Here is a 23,456-nt window from a genome sequence, read left to right as displayed (position 1 = left end):
GTAGGAAATACTCCAAGACATCGAGTCACAGGTTTGTATTCAGAGTGTAGATATCAGCCGAGTAGTGTAACTGTTCCCATATAGTACTCTATCAGCTGAAGTGTCTGAATAGAGTAAGGTTTATTTCAGTATCATTGCCTTTGAGTTGACCCTCAGGGTTAGAAAGCATTACTGTCCTTATTAATACTTACATCGATTGTGGCACCTTGTAGGTTTGAGATCTTATCAGGGAAGAGATGAGGTGTCCGTGTGAAGTGTGAACGCCGCCACTTTGAAAGAAATGCCACTTTTCGCCCGGAGTATAACTGGTTCACGTACACGCGCCACTCACCCTCTTCCTCGCTCTCAGTCTGAGGACAAACATATATGAATTTACACAAGAAAAAAGTTCCATTTAGGTTATTTCTGACTCATTCAGGCAGTTTTAAGTTCTTTCCTGGACGATTCTGCTTATCTATGTTCATTTACTTCCATTCACTTTAGCTTACGACTATTCTGGTTCATATAGGTCATGCCTTGAGCCACCGAGTTGAGTATAAAATAGTCGGTTTAATCCATATATTTATTATTACATATATGAAGGATATTTAAAAAAAAAGAAAGTAAAGGATACAAAACTAAGAATCCGTCAACAAAATTCCCTTCAGATTCTCGTATCGGTTGTCGTGATGAAATCGTCTACTCAAAATGTGTATAATTTTTTAGGTCCACTAATGTAGGGTAAAGCCATGCCTTCAACTGCCCATGTAAGTAAAAAACTGCACCGATGTCTTGAGCACTGCCATACATCCACCATTTATCATTTTCTCTCCCTCGTTACTACTTCTCTCTCTCAACTTTGTTCCTTTTTTTTTTCCCTTATGTCACCTACCGTTATCCAGGTATCACTAGTTTATTATTACTACCTCTATAATACCAATATTCTTACTACCAAAATCGTAGTAAGCACTTTCATTATCAATACCTTTCTATCTACTGAGCATAGTCTCTTTCCTTAGACTAATACCATGGTTCATGTGACACCGGAGTATATATATATATATATATACATATATATATATATATATATATAGAGAGAGAGAGAGAGAGAGAGAGAGAGAGAGAGAGGGGCAGTATCCTCAGCATCAACCTGTACAGTCAAGTGTACGACATTGGCGTCTCCCAAACATGGTTTAGATTGGAAGGAAACAATCAAATACTCAATCCTACACACCACTTTAACGTAGCACTTCACAAGCAGGCACGTCTCCACCCCCGAAATGCCACCACTACCTTTTCTGAGAGGGACAGGCTCAGGAGAGGTGAGGGTTGAAGCGACCTGGGCAACCTCATCTTCACCCTCCTCGTCCAACCCCGACAGGCCTCTATATTTTCTGGCTGGGGCTCTAGCTCAGGAGGGTCTCGGAAAAGTTAGGAGGTGATGAACCCTTACCATCCTCCTATGTGCCGTCCTCTTCCCTATCCCGTAAGTGCCACCGCCTCTTCTGACTGAGGCTCTGGCACCACAGGATCTGACTGGCTTACAACTCAAGTGGCTGGTGTGCTTTTAGTCTTACTGCTGCTAGTAGGCCCTTCTAGGATGACTATACCTATCTAGTCTAGACCTATCAGGTCAAGGCAGTACAGTACTTATGTCTGCTCACCTCTGGAATGTAGCATAGAATGAGAAAGATATATCTATATCTGCATCTACATCTCTCTCTCTCTCTCTCTCTCTCTCTCTCTCTATGTATATATATATATATATATATATATATATATATATATATATATATATATATAGACAGATAGATATATCATCATAATCATCCGGACCTTCTTTATATATATATATATATATATATATATATATATATATATATATATATATATATATATATATATGGTCCTTATGTATATAGTCAAAAGTAAATATGGGAAGTATTCACGGGCCACCCCCTCGTAGCCTATTGTGCCACTGATATAAAAACACTGCATGTAAAATTTTTATGTACATTGCTCAAAGAATCTTGGTGCCCCAGCTTCCCTGAGGTTCCTCCCTGTATAGGTCAATGAGACTATATTCGTGGGAGCCTCTCACTGATCCGCAAGAGGCCGTGGTCACAGGTGGAAGGGCGGGGGAGTGACGGGGAGGGGGGGGAGGAGATGCGGTGGCGCCTGGGTGAGTGGGGGTAAGGCGAGGGGGGTTGGAGCTGGGACACCAGTGATGCCTCATTCCTCCTTTGAATTCCTTAGTGAATGGTTGTTTTGTGTGTTATGAAGGTAAATAACATAGTGTTTCATCTGAGGAATCCTTCCTGGAGGTGACAATCACGAGGTTTGATTGCAGTGGCTACAGCTGGCTAACATCAATCTGAAAGGAGGAGGAGGATCACGACAGATGCCATGAAGAGACTGAAACCAGGAAGAAGAATGAGATCTGTTTGGTTGGACAGCCCCTCACCCAATTCACAGGCGGTAAGTTGCCATCTAATGGTAAGGTCCTCCTGCGGCTGTTCCATCTTCCATGGAGGATAAAGCTGATCCCATGGGATGCTGCAATGATCGTAGACTCTGAGATCATTGGATTCTGGTATCACACCATAATTCCATTGAATCAGAGTAAGTGCAAGATCCTGAATGAGGAAAATCTGTACGCTGACTGCTCAATGGACAAGTGGAAGGACAGGGAGACAGAGGTGGAAGATGGGAAGCAAGCTAATTAACCTCTTCAATTTGGTCCACATGGATGCCATGAATATGGTGAAGAACGTAGAGGACAAAGGATTTTTGAAGGCTCAACTGGAGGAAGGCCACCTAAGCATCATGTCCTGTACTGACCGGAAGCTTTCCGATGCTAAAGCGCAGAAGCATGAGAGAGAGAAGGCTTCTCGAGTTAGGGAACTATGACAGTAGCAGCAGCGAGCAACAGTGGACGCTTCAGTTGAGCTGAAAGACTCTGAAGAAGGCTAAGAGGACAAAGAACCTGGCGCTGGACCATCCGCAACAGACACCTCATTCTCACCCAAACAGCAACAATCCTTATATCATGCACCTGTCATCATTCTGGAGCTGTCTAATGCACGATGACCAGGAACTGCAACGCAGTCCACATCTTGGTTGCTGCAGCATCTGCGTATGGCAAAGATCCGTCAACAATGGCTTTGATTTGGCAAAGTATCTGTCAGGGGCAAATCAAGGCCCATGGCAAACAGGTGGTAGCCCCGCTCTCATTCTTCAAGCCTGGTGTTCCCCTCACCATTCACTGGGATGGTAAATTGCTCGTGGGAACCTGGCCAAGAAAAGTTTGAACATCTACCCATCCTGGTATCTGGAGAGGTTATTGTGAAGCTGCTGAATGTCTCCAAGCTGTGATCAGGAACAGGAGCTTCCATGATGAAGGCAATCTTAGCTACCCTGCAAAAATGGGACCTGATGGATTCAGTGACAAGCACGATCTTTGGCACAACTGCTAGCGACACCAGAATTTGCTCTGGGGCCTGCATTCTCTTGTAGCAGAAGATAGAGAAGGAATTCCTCTACCTAGACTCCAGCAATCATCCAGAAAGTCTTCACAGTCTGCACTGGCATTGTCACATTAAAGCCTGACATTCTTCTCTTCAAGTGTTTCAAGCAGGGATGGGCCTCCATTGCAGCATGTAACTTCGAGCTGCTCGCCAACCTTCCTCTTAATTGCAATGAGATCTTTGTCTTTTTTCGTCTTCAACTCACTGCCCAACAGTGATGGGATGATTACTGGGAGTTGCTGAAGCTCACGATGATCGTCATCGGTGGAGTTCCTCCTTGTGGCCTCCACACTTCACAGGCTGGTGCCTACCACCTTGCCCATTGGATGGTCAAAATCATCTACTAGGTCAAAATTTACCTCATCCACAGTCAGTTTAAGCTCATTGCACGAGAGCTCGCCATATTCAAACGGTTCATCAACTTTGCAATCATGATCTATGTGCTGTACTGGTTCACAGTGCCAGTCACCACGTCTGCTCCTTGGAATGTCGTCAAGTTCCTTTAAGACACCCTGGACTACAGTGAATCAGACATCTCACTCATTGCTGCAAAGGCCTTCAGTCATCATCTGTGGCACCTCTCTGAGGAGCTGGTTGGCCTGGCATTCTTTGATGAGTCCCTCAACTTGGAAACGAAGAGGGCCATGGATGCAACTCTGGGGAACAAGGTGGATGATGAGCCTGAAAAGAGAAGGACTCTGGAGCTAGATGTGTCTGTCGTTTGGGCAAAAACCCTCTCTGATTTCATCACGAACACCACGTACCACCTCCATCCTTCCTTGGCTGCACCGATGGGTTCCTGGACGTCGACCCATCCACGTTGATGGAACGAGATAACTACAGGAATGAAAAGCAATGCGTCCAGTCACTGAAAGTCATGAACGACTTCACAGAGTGAGGAGTTGCACTGATGCAGAACTCCATCCCTATCATCATCAAGGAATAGGAGCAAAGGGAATTCCTGTTCCAGGTCATAGAAGCTCATCATCAGCGATTCCTGTACACTCAAAAGGCTACTGTGACCTCCCAAACTTTGCAACAGTGAGTGAAGGACTGGCTCCCATGACACCCCCCCCCCTCAACTAGGGGCTAATACTAATACTGTATGGGGGACCTAGGTGTGCCAGTGTCGTTTTCAGTCCAGATGGCAAAGAGCATAAGCTTCCAGCCCTTTGGGGGGACCAATAAATGGTACAGAAGACTGAAATTTAGCATGTAGGGTTTTTGTACTAAGAGGAAGAAAAGTGCGGGGTATCAAGTAAAAAATCTACAACTTCGAAAATAAGGACCACCCTAATAATTCAGGGAGACAGGGTGGTGCTGGGGAGAGTTAATAACAGGAATTCAGTACTGCTTCAGGCAGTATATATTCCCTGTGACTGATTTCGAGTGAGGTGGTGTCTATCTACACTTGCTGGGCATCTTGATGGGCCTTTTGATGAACAATTATTGTTGTTGTTGTTGTTGCTGTTGTTGTATCACCTGGTTCATGTGAAACGTGAACCCAGTGAACTGTATGCTGAAGCTCCCTTTCTCCTACAATCAACTGAGGGAGGAAATTAAGAAACATTTTAGTATCTGAATACTGGAGCCACTCGGCTAAATCTATACCTCCATAAAATATGTCCATCTCCAACACCACAAATTCAGAGGTAACTCTATGGAGCATAAGAAGTTATCTTCTGGGATGCCTGAGGAGATGTCTGGTCGACTCTCAGATGGACATCTCTTAAAATGATCGAGGACAAGGAGGTAGAGCTCAGACTTCTCCCTCGTCGGTCATATATATATAAATCTCCTTGCCTTCATACTTAAGCTGTGGACCAGGTTATAGTGGCCTGATTTTATAGTAGAAGCTAGAACCTTGCTAAGGAAAAATAAATCTCTGTAGCTCAACATTAGATTTTCAGGTACCTATACTTGGCTGTCGTCCTTGCCAGTGGATTTGATGGGTGGTGAAGTGGACCAACTGCATGATAAGCCATAACCGTATATAGTCAAAGTACGGGTTCCTACAGTTTCCAGATTAGTGCATAGGTGTACATATAGGAAGTATTGATAAAAAGAGGCCTATTGGCCCATGACTAAGTTTTCTGTTGGAGAAAAGGCCCATTCTGCTAAGATCTAACGAACGTGAAAGAGGAAAGGACAGAAGAGAGAAAAGCTTTCTCCCACTCACCACATCACCCAGTTAAAAATATTGGAAAAAAAAAAAAACTACCGTGTTTACCACAAAAAACAAACACGGAAACTTTAGAGGGGGACGGGGGGCAGGAGAGAAACGACTATGCAATAAGTCAAATATATTCTGCAGATCTGTAAAGAAAGAGCACACACTATCGATGAATGTTCTCATTGTTCAGCAAATGTCCTACAGTCATCAGCATACACTTCAACCTGGAAATAAACGGTATAATTAGTTACAGCATATAGTCTCAAAGTGTTTGTCTAGTCGAACTGTAAGCATACCAATAGAGTTTTTACCAATTATTGTTGTTGGTGACCTGTTCCAATAAGCAAATATGAGAGTAATTTTTTTCTTATGCTAGTATTGCACCACTTGATTTTGAGTTTCATTTCATTATTTCTAGTCATATCATTCTGTATTTCGAAAAAAAAAAAAAAAAAAAAAAGCATATCTAACATCGTCAGATGTAAGAATTGTAAATACTTGTATTAGATCTACTCAGAGTTGTCACTGTTTAAGATAAACCATATTCAGAGTATTTAATACATAACAGGCCGGCTATGTCCGTAACATTCGTGCGTGAGGAGGCGGGCGTTGTTACGTAACGTCCGACCATTTTCTGTCCTAATTTATTGGTGGAATTGGGTAGTAAGACATCCTTGTCACCTACTGTCCTGCCCTCTACCCACCCAAACCTTGAAACAAGTAATATAGAATACACCACGTAAGTTGTAGTGTTATAATAGCCCAAGTAAAATAGAATATACGTAAGTTTTATTGTTAGAAGTGTTCAAGTAAAATAGAAAACATAAGATTTTGAAGACACTGAACAGTGTAAAGAATGCATAAATGATATATTTAATGTTCAGTGTGAAGAAAAAGAAAATGAATGAAGAGTCTGCTATCCCTGTCCCAGGTGCGCCTGGTGATAAGCTGCCTACCCGTGCTCCTCCCTCGTTCCACCCTCCTCCTCCTACAGCCAGCAGAGACGTATTATCACGTAAGTAATATCTCTTATCTTTGCTGTTCATAATTTTCATCGATTTATGCATGTTTAGATTTATTTCTCGATACTTTATTTTTCCAAAAATATGCTGCCGTCACCCGCCATAATGGGTTAATTGCTCATCATAAGGTAAATTTCGCAGCAATGGAATTTGTGGCTTTGAGTTGTACTCTTCCCAGTCTGTCTTCGTCCATAATAAGATCCAGAGACCATTTCTGCACATAGTATTCTGGATATGGTCTTACGATTGAAAGAATATAAATTACATCAGTCGTTAACCCGCCCCGTCCTGTCGACGTATGGGTACGTTGCAACATTTTGCATTTGCCGGTCCCGGCGACATACTGGTACGTCGTGCAATTGCAAGGTCCCTAATTTGCACAATTTTCAATTTTCGCTCGTGATTTTTCGTACGTATACACGGGACACCTTCCTCTATTCCTCTACAAGATGCCAAGCAGGGACAATGCCTTACATCACATAACCTCCCCCCTCCCCCCCTCACGCCATCGTCTTGGCAATTCACCTGTTACCAGTGACCTGGCCAATAAAGATATTCAGGGCCAGAGTGATTCCCCAATCGATGACAATGTGGAGGACAAAGTTTACATAGCATTAGAAGAAGAAACAGTCAGAAATAATGATCAGGTAATGTGGCAAAAAAAGGTTAGGTATGGTGATAAGTTAGTGAGTGAAACAATGCTTATAATGCCTATATTACTGCTTGAAAACCAATATACTCTCATACTACATATAAATTCGTACCAAGTAAATAAATAAATAAATACTATTTATGAGTTGTGTGAAATAGTTACCCTCCCATAGAAATCGTTTTCTTTGGTGCCAGCATGTTAGAAAACCCAGTCAGGCAAGGAGGAACTCCTACCTGGATCGACTATTTTAAACCTCAGGTGAGCGATTTCTCTAGAATTTTCGATGTTTCTCACCAAAAGCGGAGGTTTTAGCCAAAATTTTTTTTTTTCGAATATACCTCGGGATTGGGGGATGACGGAGGTGCAGAAAACCTCAGGACGTGATGGGTTAAATGACGAAAGTACTAATCACTGAAGCTGAGCATTTTGTTTGTCTATATACTGGCATCTATATACTGTTTAGAGAGTTTGAAGTACTCATTGATAATAACCCTTCAATCCTTACCGTCCTTTATTTCCTTCAGGGGGATATCGAACATGTGGTTTTCGTATTTAATGTTTCTGTCCTCAAAGTGCGTTACCTTACATTTATGTACATTAAATTTCATTGCCACTTTTTTACTCGAGTTTATTGATCTATCCAGATCCTTTCGTAAAGATCTACAGTCTGTTTTCTCAATTACTTGCTTCCAGACTTCATCTCCTCTGCAGATTTCGATGATCTAGAAAGAAGTCCATCGTCTAGATCATTATTATAAACAGTGAAAAGAACTGGTCCTGGAGCTGACCCTTGAGGAATCTGTTACATCTAGCCAGTCTGATGATTCATCATTTATTACTTCATGCTGCTGGCGATTCGTTAACCAATCACCAATCCTTGAACAGCATTTGTTACAGAGGCCATGGGATTTTATTTTATTTTTTAAGTATCTTAGATAAAAATCCTCATCAGATGCTTTCTGGAAATCTAGAGAGATGACATGGGACGGTATTTGGGGGTCCCAGTGTTTGTAAATAGTTAAAAAATAAAAAAATATATAAAAATAAATAAGCAGATTTCTAAGGCGTGATCTGTTCTTGCGAGATTTAAAACTTTTATCTGTTATAAGATTATGCTTTTTAAGGAATAGAGTCTTTTTATCTTGCATCTTTTCCCCAAAATTTCCATAGTACTGATAACGGGACTGAGTGGTAATTTATGGTGCGTGTTATAATACGCCTTGTAAAGATTGATGATATGTTAGCGAGCTTCCACTGATTAGGTACGGTGCTGTACATTCACCTTAATGATTTAGTGAATATTTTAGTTGTAGGAAAGGCTAACAGTCTGTAACATTCACACAGTATGCAGGAGATACCTGTTGTGGGCCAGTTCATTTGTTTAAGTCATTTTTCTGAAAATAATTAAACACTCTTTGTCCTGTCACATCCTTGATTGGTAACTTTTCATCTTCTGGCCCTGAAAAACCAGTAAAACGATGGAAATGGTGATGCTATTTTCTATTGCGAAAACATGTTGAAAGGAGCAGTTCAGTATTATTGTTGTCGTTTGGTTATCATGGACGAAATTGCATTCCTAGTTTAGTGGAGGACCTATGCTATCGTTTAATTTTTTCTTACTCCTCACATAGTGAAAAAGATATTTTATGGTTTGTCGTTCATTCATGAGAAATTTTCGTCTCCTATTCTCGTTTAGTTTTCCCAATAATTTTAGTGCTTTGCTGCTGTAATTTAAATTATTCGTTACCGTCATCAGGATTTCCTCTAAGTTCATTTTTTCTATGCTCTTCTCTTAAAACCGATGATTTCTTCAATATTCTTTAACATCATCCTGATGAATAATCTCCTCATGTCTCCGACTTTATCCATCTGTAGTAACTCAATCCAGTTGGTGCTGGCAAATTAATTTCTCATATTACTGAAACATTATTTTTAAAGATAAGGAACCAAGAGGCAGTTTGTGCTGGTCTTACAGTTTATCCAAATTACAAGTCAAATGGTATTATGATCGCTATTATTAAAGCTTTCACCATCAAAAAAGTTTAGTACCGTAAGCCACTATCTGTCCTTGGGCAAGTTTGAACATAATATAACCACACGTCGGTGTATTCGCTGCCTGACTTAAAAATGCATCGTCTATGAGTTAGTTCTGTGAGCACGAATTTTTCCAGTTAATATGTGGATTACTATAATCCTGCCAAATAATGTCATCTTTGATTTCTATGGACGATTTCATTTCGTCGCACAATAATTTATCATTTTCCTCATCCAGCTTGGACAGTCTTTATATTACACTGAGAGGAATAGGTTTATCACTCCGAAAATTTCGATATAAAATTTAGATATTTTATAGTTTTGTAGCGATGCTTCTAAAATAAGGTGTTTGTCACATAGGTTTAACCTATCGCATCCGGCATATATTCCTGCCAACCAGTCATTTCTGAGAAAATTGTCTATTTTTTAACCTTCATGTCTCAGCTAATACTTAAAGAAAATAAAAAAAACTAGGTGTCATGATATTCATCAATCCTTCGACTTCAAGCTGATTGCCTCCAATGGTCTGTGAAGTTTTTGGAGTCAGAGAGAGTGAATTGGAAAAGGGGACAATTTTTTGTGTGGTTTTGCTCGTGTCCATGTGCATGGCAGAGTTGCAGTGACACAGCCAAGGCGTAGACTAGCCCTCCACAATAATAACACTTCCTTAAGACCGCAATCCACCACAAACAATATTTCTGTCTATATTTTCCAAAACTGGTGTGTGATTGCTGCTGCGAGTCAGGTAACCATAGCAACGACCTTGAGGCAGGCTGGCTCAGGTAGCCTACCTGCTTGCCTCACCACATCCACACCACCATCTTACACACCCACACACTCGGAGATGTTGTGAACAAAATAGTTTTTCATGTGCTGTCCATAATAAAAAATAAAATAGTTTTTCATGTACTGTCAATACTCGAAAATATTTTCCACTCTAACAGAATTTTCTCCTATGATTTGTTCTTTTTCATCATAATAAATATACATACACGAAAACTTTCAATAAAAAATAAGGCACTGATTTCATCATGAAACCAACTTTCTGTTTCCAGCATTCACATAAATAGACAGAACCATGATGTGAGGCTTGCCTCACCACATTTCCTCCTCCTTCCCTCCTCCACCTCCTCCCTTTCTCCACGCCACTGTATTTTCCATTATAACAGAACTTTTTTCCAGTGATTTGTACCTTTCCCTCATAAGAAACATACACACACGAAAACATTCAATAAAAAATAAAGCACTGATTTCATCATGAAACAAACTTTGTGCCTCCATTCTTCACATAAATAGACACAGCGGTGGTGTGAGACACCACACCGTGCTTCCTCCTCCTTCCTTCATCCCCTCCCTTTCTCCACTCCCTACCTCCTCTTCCATCTCCTCATCTGTCCATTATCCTTCTCTCCAGGATCGTCAATACCCTCTGAACCATTCCCATCATCGGAAATTGCAGATGAACATACAGGGGAAATGATGAGCACACAGTGCAGGACTCACATGAACCACCCTCCTCATTCGACACGTAAATAGCAACACTTAATATTGCGGTCGCTTTCCTCAGAGGAAGAGTCACTTTTTCCACATACAATTGGTGATAATGTCACCTCGAGTTCTCTCCCTGTCGCACTGTCACTAAGGCCTTTTCTTTTCTGGCCTTTGCACTTCAGTGATGTTCAAGTCAGCAGCTGCAAGCACTCAATAAAGGATTCTGACATTGGGAAAACTTTTTGCATAGGTCTGTCCATTATGGAGGTAGGCAAGTAACTGGAGTGCGACTCAGATGCATGCAGGAGGGTTGCCAGTGGCTTCTTGTGGTGAAAATAACCTGCGGAATATTCAGAAAATGCCGCAAAACACTATGTCATGTGAGTGTCACCTGGATGTCCCTGGGTTGTCATGTATACATGTTACCCAGATGTGATGGGTAAATTAAACAGTCTACTTAAATTTTATTTATATTAACCTGCCACGTGCCATTGACGTACATGTATGTCGGCCCCTATATGCACGGACAGTGCTATCGATGTACATGTACGCTGGTAGTTTGATATATTTGCCAAAATTTGACAATTCTAATTACTCACCAAAAAATCGGTGAGGATAATCCTCTGCCTCTCTAGGCCTCACCCGCCAGGTATGGGTTATCACTGCACACCTGGTCTTGTGTGGGAGCATGTGCATGACACGTCAGTCTGACACTGAGTGAGGATCATGGCACATTGCGGCCTAGCCCAGCACAGAGTTGACTCTTTCTTGGAGGTGCCTTATGATGGTGCAAGCGATTCCCCATTCCTTACCACACACAAGTATACTGTATGTTTCCATACACACACACACACACACACACACACACACACACACACACACACACACACACACACACACACTGCCTTCCTCAGTTAGGTTTTCCATTTTAATTGCCTTTGACAGAATATATATTTTTCAAAGCCTTGTGAAATATTGCAAGGTGGATGACTGTGGTGCTCTCAAAACAATATGAGAGAGAGAGAGAGAGAAGTGAAAAATATATAATTGTAAATAATCATATGTAATGATAATTATCTCATAAGTAAGTGTTACATGATAAGAAATTAGTTTTAGTGATATTATATGTGTAAGTGAAGTAAAATCAGTTACGTATGTATGTTTGTGTGTGTGATTGTGTGTGTGTGTGTGTGTGTGTGTGTGTGTGTGTGTGTGTGTGTGTGTGTTTGTGTGTGTGTGTGTGTGTGTGTGTGTGTGTGTGTGTGTGTACGTGCGCATGACAAAATATACTAAGTGAAACGCATGAATATCTTTCCGTGTGAGAAAAGAGAATGGTAGTGCGTTGTGTGTGTGAGAAAATATAGTAAGTGAAATGACATGGTGCGAATATCTTGCCATGCGAGGAAAGAGAACAGTAGTGCGTTGGGTGTGCAAGAACAGTATAATACATGTGGGCACAGACTTTATATCTCAGAAACTCTAACAAACATTATATGGGCAATCCAACTCACTCACTCGCTTGTCATAACGCGCCAACGTACATAACTATGCTTGAGGACACTTCCTATATCACCTATATTCCCAATAAGAGTGTCCTTGGCTCGAACAGCAAAGTTTCTGATGAAGTAAATGCAGAGCTTCTGCCCCCTTTAGCTCTGTGGCAGAGGAAGGCAATGAAGTCTACTGGCGTTACTCCGAAGTTTTCGACAGCCTGTTTAGGGAGAATCGACCTCAAAATCAACATAAATGGCTTCTGTGAGTACTTTTATGGTTGTTCTCCATGTTTTCTCATTACTTCTAACCTATCTAGCACAAAAAAAAAAGATCGAAAATCGGTTGGCACCGGCGTGGCATGAAGGTCCCAAGTCAGCTGAAATGCGGCGGGTTAAGTGATTGGTAGAAAACAGGCTGGCAGCAATGTAATCCTGTGAACTCTTAAGGTGCAGTAAATCTGTCAATGAAAGTATACTCTCAGTCTTTATTAGCCTGAAGAGAATACCTGAATGAACCAATTGCATGGTATTTATTAGCCCGAAGAAAATACATGAATAAACCAACTGCTTGTTATTTATTAGTCTGAAGAAAAGACCTGAATGAACCAGGTGTTAGAAAGGGGATAAAGGTAATTAGAAACAGCAGGTAGTCTGATGGAATAATAAGTTTACTTTGTGGGCGAGTATCGCAACCAGTGTGACTTGGTCAATCAAAGCACCATTTAGAGGTGAGGGCCATTATTTTTTATGGAAATGTTTCTCCCTGTTTCGGGTTTCTCCCTGTTTCGGGTTCTCTGTCAGAACCCTTTCCCTTTATATACAGTACATTTAGGCCTGCCTGCGGGACGAAGGAGGGAAAGGGGAAAAAGGCAAGGAATACTGGGAATTTTTTTTTAGCAAATATGTGTGTGTGTTTGTGTATAAATATATATATATGTCCGCACACATTTTTGAGAGAGAGAGAGAGAGAGAGAGAGAGAGAGGCGGGTGTGGGAAGTAAATATCATTAATGTAAGGGGCTTAGTGACTTGAGTAGGGTTAGCACTGAGTTAGTTGGTAGGAGGCTAACGACTACCCAGAACTGTGTGTGTGTGTGTGTGTGTGTGTGTGTGTGTGTGTGTGTGTGTGTGTGTGTGTGTGTGTGTGTGTGTGTGTGTGTGTGTGTGTGTGTGTGTGTGTGTGTGTGTGTGTGTGTGTGTGTGTGTGTGTGTGTGTGTGTGTGTGTGTGTGTGTGTGTGTGTGTGTGTGTGTGTGTGTGTGTGTGTGTGTGTGTGTGTGTGTGTGTGTGTGTGTACCTTTCCACTGTCAGCGTTTGTATGTTCACTTAAGTGGTGGGATACAGGTAGACAGACCTAACGACAGAGAGAAAGCTAATGTCAGATAGCGCTGAAATCGTGTGAGAACAATTTTGAGAATACAGTCAATAATAATAATAATAATAATAATAATAATAATAAAAGTAGTAGTAGTAGTGGCAGTATTTGTTGTTGTTGTAGTAGTAGGAGTAGAAGTAGAAGCAGTAGTAGTAGTAGTAGTAGTAGTAGTAGTAGTAGTAGTAGTAGTAAATAATAATAATAATAATAATAATAATAATAATATAAGTGGTAGTAGTAGTAGTAGCAGTATTTGTTGTTGTTGTAGTGGGAGTAGAAGTAGAAGCAGTAGTAGTAGTAGTAGTAGTAAATAATAATAATAATAATAATAAGAAGAAGAAGAATTCAGGTACAACACCGATTTTCTTACAACCTTGGTTTCAGGGCGTTGCCTGACGAACCGTTTTGCGGGACTAACCGAGGTCGCATAGGTCACACATTATAATCGTATAGGGACCAACGGATGTCACGTACAATAATTCAACATTACACCTTTGACCCAGTATCCTTCAGTTAATCATACTCAAGTTCTGATTTGTTCTTTATGGAACAATTGAGCCTGGCTCGTTATTAAGCTACCTGACAAGTTCACTTCATTTGACGCTGTCAAAACCATTCCATCATCACTCGATCAGGCACAGTACTCTTTCCAACTTTCATAGTTATTGCCTGCCTTTATCAGGACGAGGCGATGTAGTTTTTGTCGGAGAGAGAGAGAGAGAGAGAGAGAGAGAGAAGTGGTTGAGAATGACAGGGAAAAAGAGGGAAGGCTGAAGAGAGAATAGCGTAAGTGAAAGAAACTATGGAGGTGTGCGGACGAGGGATGGGGGTTAACATGTTTGTATGTGAAGCTGTCATAGGATGAGTTTGTGTGAGTATGTATATGTTCTTACCTTACCTAACTGTACTTACCTAATTGTATCTTTACAGGAATGAGTCAAGCTCGTACTGCCTCGTGTATTAAACCATTTTTATCATACATATTGTTAAATATATTCATGGTTTTGGCACACACACTGTTTCATTTGGTAGTGCATTCCACAGATCAATTGCCCCATTTGGAAAACTAAATTTCCTTACGTCTTTATCACCTCTCTTTTTATGTAGTTCTTTGCAGTGTCCTCTTGCTGATGCTTCTCCATAGGTTATATACTCATTTATAAATGTCTATTTTATCTCTCCCTGAGATGCATTTATATGACTTAATCATGTCTTCCCTTTTCCTTCTCACCTCCAACTGTTGCATTCATTGACCTGTTTGTCAGGCACACTAGCCATCGCTTGAAATGAGTGAATGGGGATGCGTTCGTATACTTTAATGTGTGTGTGTGTGTGTGTGTGTGTGTGTGTGTGTGTGTGTGTGTGTGTGTGTGTGTGTGTGTGTGTGTGTGTGTGTGTGTGTGTGTGTGTGTGTGTGTGTGTGTGTGTGTGTGTGTGTGTAATAATAATAATAATAATAATAATAATAATAATAATGAAGGGTTTATTGATATTGCAGCCATAAGGCTGAAAATATACATTTCTGATAAATGGCAAGCATGATAAGTGTTGATGAATGGTGAAAATATTTAGTAGTTTGATCTTTACATTAACTTTCAGTGTGGTTCATTGAAGCTGTGTTTTTTGCAGTAGTAGTCAGAATTTGCGACAACTGATGAGAGTAATAGTTACGCGAAGGAGAACTGATATAATTATTATTACGATCCATGGGGAGTATTTAACTGTATCTACCCTATGAAGACCCATGGAAAGCAATAAGAAAAGAGAAGGATCATGAACACTATGCAACTAGACAAACTACAGGGTAGATTGATAATGATTTGGTTGATTATTCATTTAATTTAAACTAAACATACAATAATTACAACCCTAAACCTAACTAAACCTAAGAAAAAAACAATATAAATACCTAAAGCCATTCACCATCAGAAGATTAATGAACTAATGCAAGGAGAAAACTGATACTCATGGTTTACAGCAAAAGAAGGCGTTGAAGATGGGTTCCCTATAACACAGGCTTCCAGGTAAAGGTCAGGAGTGGTTCACTAAGATATTCCCAGGGCAGAGGATGAGTGTGAACTGAACTTGCGCGGAAACCAGATAATCAGGCAACCTCGCTTCACACAGAAAAAGGGAGGGAAAGTCAGGTGACATGTTGGGAAACTAGTAGTATCAAATCCAGTCAACAGATGGAGCGCTGGTAGCGTGAGGTAGACGAGTGCTTGACTTCAGTCAAAAGATGGGAGTTCACGAGGGATGAGGCGGAGGAGTAATAATTATAGCCGTAACACCTCCCCCACAAAGACCTACGCAGTGGAAGCACGAAGGAGGTAGATTACTCTGTAGCCTCGATGGGATGTCTCGACAGGGTATCCGCGAGAATGTTGTCAACACCCCTTATATGCTGAACTTTAAGATTAAATGGCTGAACAAGCAGGGCCCATCGTAGAATCCGTTGATTGGAATTCTTCATAGTCTGGAGAAATACAAGAGGATTGTGGTCCGTAAAGACAGTAGTAGGATGAGGATGGTGGCGAAGATAGCACTCGAACTTCTTGATTGCTAGCACGAGCTAGAGCCTCTTTCTCAATTGTGGAGTAGCCCCGTTGATGTCCTTTCAGCTTCGACGAATAGTAGGCAATAGGATGGAGAACACCACTCACTGGGTTGGTTTGCAGCAAAACAGCACCAACCCCAACTCCACTAGCATCGATATGAAGATGGAAAGGTTGCGAGTGGTCAGGAGTTCTGAGGACAGGTCTGCTGGCAAGAAAAGTTTTCAGACGTTGAAAGGCAGTCTCGCAGGCAGAGGTCCACTTGATGGGGGTTCTATGTGCGGTGAGATCTGTCTGTGGAGCTGCAACACTGGATAAGTTCTTAAAAAAACGACGATAGAAACCGGCCATCCCCAAAAACCTCATGACTTCCTTTCTGGTGGTTGGAGTTGGGAACGCTAGAACTGCTTCCACATTGGCCTCCTTCGGTAGAACTTGCCCCTGTCCCACAACATGTCCAAGATATGTTACTGTAGAGTCTCCAAAAGTAGATTTAGCTAAGTTGATGGTAAATCCTACTTCTTTTAGTTTGTTGAAGAGGGCATGGAGACGTGTCAGGTGTTCTGTCCCACTGGTCAGCCATCACCACAAGGTCATCCAGATAAGCTGAAGTCCCAACCAAATCCTGTGTGATGAAGTTGATGATCCTCTGAATGGGCCGAGCATTAGATAACCCAAATGGCATTACAGTGTACTGATATAACCCAAATGGGGTTATGAAAGCAGATATTAGTTTAGCTCTGTCTGTCATACCTATCTGGTAATAGCCTTTTTGGAGATCTATTGTGCTAATAAATTCGGAGTTTCCTATGCAATCTATTAAGTCCTCTATGAGTGGTAGGGGATAAGAGTCAGAGACAGTGACCTTATTGACTTTACGATAGTCTGTACAGAACCTGTGGCTTCCATCGGGTTTTGGAACTAAAAGGCATGGGGAAGCCCAAGGAGAAAAAACTTGGTTCTGCAAGGTGATTAGCAGTTAAGAATTCAACTTCCTTTTTCATTACTTTCATTTTTAAAGGATTAAGACGATATGCTGGCTGTTTAATTGGACTAGTAGCATCGCTAACCAACCGTATGTCATGTTTTAAGAGACCACAAAACCCTGGTAAATCAGCAGTAACTTCAGGATAAGACTTCAATAACAATTCTAGGTCATCCTTTTGTATGTTGGTCAAACTTGATAGGTAATCACATAGAGATTCCATGATCATGCTGTTAGGTAGGTTACCGGACGGTTGGGGTAGGTCCAATTCTGGGTTTGTCAAGTCTGAAGTCTCTGGCTCTGGCTCTGGCTCCGTTCCCACAAACAGTACAGGGTTCATCTCATTTCTCTCTGCATAGTGCTCCTCTGGGCATCTAGTAAAATAAGGTTTCATTAAATTCACATGAACAAGTTGAGAGTCTTTACGTCTATCTGGGGTGTGTACTACATAATTCAACTTTGATAGTTTTTTGGCAACTACATATGGGCCAGTGAATTTACTCCTGAGGGGACTACCTGGAATGGGAAGAAAGAGCAAGACCTTGTCTCCTGGGGAGAACTGTGTGCAACAGACGATGGATGTTGAAGTCTTTCCATTTTACACTGAGCCTTTAATAAGGTATCTTTAGCAATCGTTCTTGACTTCTGATAATCTAGATCTTAAATTATCAATATAGTGAGATACAGATGGACTTTCTTGAGTAGTGCTGTTAAACCACTGATCTTTCAGAAGCTTCAAGGGACCCCTTATTTGTCGTCCATATAATACCTCAAATGGAGAATATCCTAAAGACTCCTGAGGACACTCCCTTATAGCAAAAAGAAGAAAGTCTATGCCTTCATCCCATTCCTTGTGGTTTTCCAAGCAATACTTTTTCAACATTGATTTAAAGGTCTGGTGGAACCTTTCTAAACAGCCCTGGGATTGTGGGTGATAAGCCGAGTGAAGTGACATGTTTAACCTCTAGTTCCTCCATAACTTTTTTGAAAAGCCTACTGGTAAAATTCGTCCCTTGATCCGATTGGATTTCTTTAGGGATGCCAAATGCAGTGAACAAATGAAGCAGGGATTTCCTCATTATAGTTTTAGAGGTGATATTTCTGAGGGGATAGACTTCAGGGTATCTTGTTGCAGTATCCATGATAGTAAATAAGTACTGGTTACCTTTCTTTGTCCTAGGTAGAGGTCCCACACAATCAATAACTACCTTTTCAAAAGGTGCTGTCACTACAGGAATTGCATGGAGTGGAGCAGACTTAAGCTGTTCATTAGGTTTACCAGCCACTTGACAAACATGACAAGTTTTTATAAAAGTAGAAACATCCTTTCTAAGACCTGACCAATAGTAATGTTGTAGGATTTTTTTGTAAGTTTTTAAGACCCCCCTAGGTGACCAGCTATCCCGTCATGAGCCAGATAAAGGATCGATTGAATGACAGAGTATGGAAACACAACTTGGTGGATTTCTGACAAGGAATCAAGATGTTTTAGTTCTGGTTGTCTATAAGCTCTCATCAAAACTCCATCATGGTAGTAAAAACAAGGCAATGTATTTAGGTCTCTTACCTTCGACTGCAGCATGTCTCAGGGTAGCAAGTGATGGATCAGCCTTCTGAGCTTTAATTAGGTTTTCTTTTGAGATAGTCTGATCCAGCAGATATTCCTTGGGAGCAGGTGGTGGTAATGGATTGATTTTGTTCTTTTTAGCCTTCTGTGACCTAGTTACAACACAGGAGGGAAATAAGTGGGGAGCAACAGTATCTAGAATCTCAGTTGGGCTCTCAGTTAAAGGGTTTTCAACCACTGAAACCATAGGCACAATGAGTTCTCCTGCCAAATCATTTCCCAATAGCAGATGAGATCCCTTGACTGGCAAAGGGTCTTCTGACAGCTACTTTAACATTTCCAGATAAAAGGTCACACTGGAGATAAACTTCAGCTAAGGGATAGGAGGGATTAGATGAAAGGTCAGACAAAATCACCTTCTCCCCAGTGAAGGCACTAGATACACAAGGAATAGCATTTCTGACCAAAATTGATTGAGATGCTCCAGTATCTCTCAAGATAGTAATGGGATATGACTCATCATCTTTATTCAGTGAGACTGTACCCTGAAACATAAAAGGAAGGAAGGAATTCTGATGAGGCTTATTTGAATCATAAGTCACTACTGGCTTTTCAATTTCATGAGGAGATTTTTCTTTGGGGTTAAACATGTTTTTTGAAGTTTTACAATTAGGGTGTTTGCAGGACTGGATAGAATGACCTGGCTTTTGCAATAACTACAGGATATATTGGAGATATTTGAGTCCAAGGCATCAAGTGTGAAGAGCTCTGCTTACCACCCACCATACCGGAGCTTACACCAGAGGAGTACTTAACACCTGAGATGGAACCACTCCTGTTATTTAGAGATCCCATCAATAAATCATAGGCGTCAGCCAACTCCGCTGCTTTCATGAGATCCCTCTCTGTCCTTGCTCCTCCACATGCTTCAGGATGGTGAATGGCAACTTACTCTTCCACTCTTCCAAAACCATGAGATTAACCAGGTCTGAAAATGTTGAGGTGTTAGTTGTTTCAAGCCATTTCTTAAACTGTCTTAATTTATCATTTGCAAACTCCACATAAGTATGAGAAATTGATTTTACATGTTTTCTGAACTTCTGTCGATATCCATCAGGAGAAATTGAATATGCACGAAGAATACTAGTCTTTAAACCATTATAATCATTTTTATCATCAAAACTATTATAAACTCTCTGAGCTTTTCCGATCAGCTTTGGGACCAAGACTGATATCCAGTGTTGTTCAGGCCACTCATTTTTCTTGGCAATGTGCTCAAATGTGTTTAAAAATCCATCCACATCATTCTCATCAAACTGAGGCAATAAAGCAGCTTCCTTGTGTGGTTTAAACGCAGTTAATTTCTCTCTCAATTCAATTTCCTTTTCCCTAAGGTTTGAATTTGCATTTGCTTCAAGCTCTCTTATTTGTAATTCTTTCATTTTTACTCTCTCTTCTTGAGCTAATTGTTCTGTTCTCATTCTCTCTTCTTGAGCTAATTGTTCTGTTCTCATTATCTTTTCTTGAGCTAATTGTTCTATCTTAAGCTGATATTCTAATCTTAATCTTTCCATCTCCACTGGGTCACTGTGTCCTTGTTAAGTATGAGTTGAATAAGGATTATCAACCCTAGTAGGAAAGGAATAACTCATAGGAGTCAAAACATCAATAGCCTCTGTCCCCAGGACTTCCCTTTGAACTAAAGACTCTATAATTGTGTTTTAAGACCTCTTTTGTCATACGAGATTCAATTTCTATTTGGAAGTAGGTAGCAATGCTTTTCCACTCATCTTTCTTTAAGTCTTTTAATTGCTCATGGCTAGGATTTTCAACAAATTTTTGAAGGTCAAACATGATTAAAATGTATGAGAAAATTATGGTAAGTTATATTTTAGACACAGATTACAGGAAGAAAACTCTTTGAAGTCCTGGAAACTTCCAGAGCCTTGACCAAAATATTAACTTACGAAAGTCGTTGTCTATGATTAAGAGCAGAGGATGACGGCTTTTAGCATGATCCGGATTACCCCTGATTATAGGATAAGACAAAACAACTTTGATTCTTGAATAATCTGGGACTTGGAAGAGTGAGTGTATCAAACTAGCCACTTGCCCTATCGCAACTAGCAGATGTAGACCTCACTGGAGCGTGGGATACGGCATTATAAACGATCCGGATATATTCCCCACATTTGATAGAACTTATAACGACCCTGTATTTCGTTAAAAATGAAAGATAAGTTCTATGAAGACTCCTGAACCTATAAACCTATGTGCTGACAAGTTCACACAAATACCAAAATGTTTATTGCATCAAGGATTTTAAATCGAATGGAAACAAGTTTCACACTAATACCAAAATGCTAAATACATCAAGGAAAATTTAAAATCTATGGGAACAAGCAACAGCAACCCCTCAAAACACCATTACTGTAAATGTCTGTCTAGCTGAAATAGGTCCTGTCACGGTCGCCATTTATTACGATCCATGGGGAGTATTTAACTGTATCTACCCTATGAAGACCCATGGAAAGCAATAAGAAAAGAGAAGGATCATGAACACTATGCAACTAGACAAACTACAGGGTAGATTGATAATGATTTGGTTGATTATTCATTTAATTTAACAAACTAAACATACAATAATTACAACCCTAAACCTAACTAAACCTAAGAAAAAAAAACAATATAAATACCTAAAGCCATTCACCATCAGAAGATTAATGAACTAATGCAAGGAGAAAACTGATACTCATGGTTTACAGCAAAAGAAGGCGTTGAAGATGGGTTCCCTATAACACAGGCTTCCAGGTAAAGGTCAGGAGTGGTTCACTAAGATATTCCCAGGGCAGAGGATGAGTGTGAACTGAACTTGCGCGGGAAACCAGATAATCAGGCAACCTCGCTTCACACAGAAAAAGGGAGGGAAAGTCAGGTGACATGTTGGGAAACTAGTAGTATCAAATCCAGTCAACAGATGGAGCGCTGGTAGCGTGAGGTAGACGAGTGCTTGACTTCAGTCAAAAGATGGGAGTTCACGAGGGATGAGGCGGAGGAGTAATAATTATAGCCGTAACATTATTTATTACTAACATTATTTGTAGCTGATGAGGTTTACACTGGTAGATATAGGGCTGTTCTTGTATTGGTCAGTGCATTCCTTTATCTGTGTGAAAATGTTGGTGTGTCGCGTCGACCAAAGTGGTGGTGGGAGGCGGTGGGGAAGCATCTCGTGGTGTCCCGGATTATTTAGCAGTTGCTCGCTAAATATCCGCAAAATGCTTTGGTGTACAGTGTCTACGGAGGCCATATCCATGGTGTTAAGAGCTTCTTTGAATGTAGTGTATTCTGTACCCACTATGATAAAGCATGCTTTGTTCTGTGTCCTTTCTAGCTGTTACTTCTGTATAGGGTTGATGGATGGGAACCAACTTGGGGAGGCATTAATGAGCTTGGGGAGTACGAGTATAAACATGTGGAATATACACTTCAGCTCACACTGTGGGATGCCTAGGGATTTGAGCCTTCGCGCTATGTAGAGACGATAGGAGGCTGACTGGGTGATGGTGGTGATATGCTGCATCCATTTTAATTTGTAGTCTAGCATAATCCCCAGGAGTTTAGTTACCTCCGCAACCTGGAGTGGGCAACCTCCAAGTGTGACTGTCGGTGGTGGTACAGGTGTGGTGGATGTGTGGCAATGCATCACCACTGTTTTGTAGTTTATGGTGACGTTGTTGGCTTCAGTCCAGGACTGCAGGTTGTCCAGTTGTTGCTTAGGTAGTCAGGCTCCGGGCTGTCCACTTCAACGCCCACAGTGGAGTCATCCACGTACTTCCACCGCTGTGGCGTGTCAGTCAGGACGTCGTTAATGAGGATTAGGAAGCACAAAGGCCCCATCCTCGTGCCTGGGGTACACCACATGTCAAGTATTGGGGTGTTGACACAGCGTCCCAATACCTTACGACCTGCTGCCGACCACTCGGGAAATTTGCCAGCCACGCTACCACGCCCAGCTCTCCCAATACCCAGTGCCTTATTTAACACTACTTTATGGTCCACTAAATCAAAAGCCTTTTTGAAGTCAATGAAAGCCATTGCTACTGAGGTGTGTGTGTGTGTGTGTGTGTGTGTGTGTGTGTGTGTATGTGTGTGTGTGTGTGTGTTTTATGCCTCCGACTCTTGGGACTGAAATTTAGTCCAATTCAAGAGGCTCACGAGTCCCATATGCCCACATACCTTATACAGCACACTCACATGTCATCGCTTCTGTTTTAATGCTCACAATGCATACTATATCCTACTAGGACAATCACATTCAGGGATGTTGCGATGGTATTAATACAGTGATTTTACATTTCAATGGATGTTCTTGAAGATATCTAATAACTGTTTAAACAAAATTCCATTTAAAAGATTCTTCCATTTCTCTGTCTGTCTGTCTGTCTGTCTGTCTGTCTGTCTGTCTGTCTCTCTGTCTGTCTGTCTGTCTCTCTGTCTCTGTCTCTGTCTGTATGTCTGTCTGTCTGTCTGTCTGTCTGTCTGTCTCTCTCTCTCTCTCTCTCTCTCTCTCTCTCTCTCTCTCTCTCGTGTGTGTGTGTGTGT

At 41.1% G+C, this 23,456-nt stretch overlaps 1 protein-coding gene across 1 annotated transcript in view; it reads right to left on the bottom strand.

Moving 5' to 3' along the window:
• LOC145396964 (glutamate receptor ionotropic, delta-2-like) overlaps positions 1–3,485 on the bottom strand; it is a 55,291-nt gene extending 51,806 nt beyond the window's left edge. Inside the window, exons 1-3 of the mRNA XM_080270196.1 lie at positions 3,299–3,485; positions 2,444–2,553; positions 192–350 (exon numbers count right to left, since the gene is read on the bottom strand). Coding sequence (XP_080126322.1) covers positions 192–350; positions 2,444–2,553; positions 3,299–3,485 — 456 coding nt within the window. The remainder of the gene's footprint in view (positions 1–191; positions 351–2,443; positions 2,554–3,298) is intronic.
• Between the last annotated feature and the right edge of the window lie 19,971 nt (positions 3,486–23,456).

Source organism: Coenobita brevimanus, chromosome 40 (genome assembly GCF_032717465.1).
Source record: "Coenobita brevimanus isolate Jiangsu-jjx chromosome 40, ASM3271746v2, whole genome shotgun sequence".
NCBI lineage: Eukaryota > Metazoa > Arthropoda > Malacostraca > Decapoda > Coenobitidae > Coenobita > Coenobita brevimanus.
Note: the sequence above shows the minus strand (reverse complement) of the source record. Positions and strands in the feature narration are given on the sequence as shown.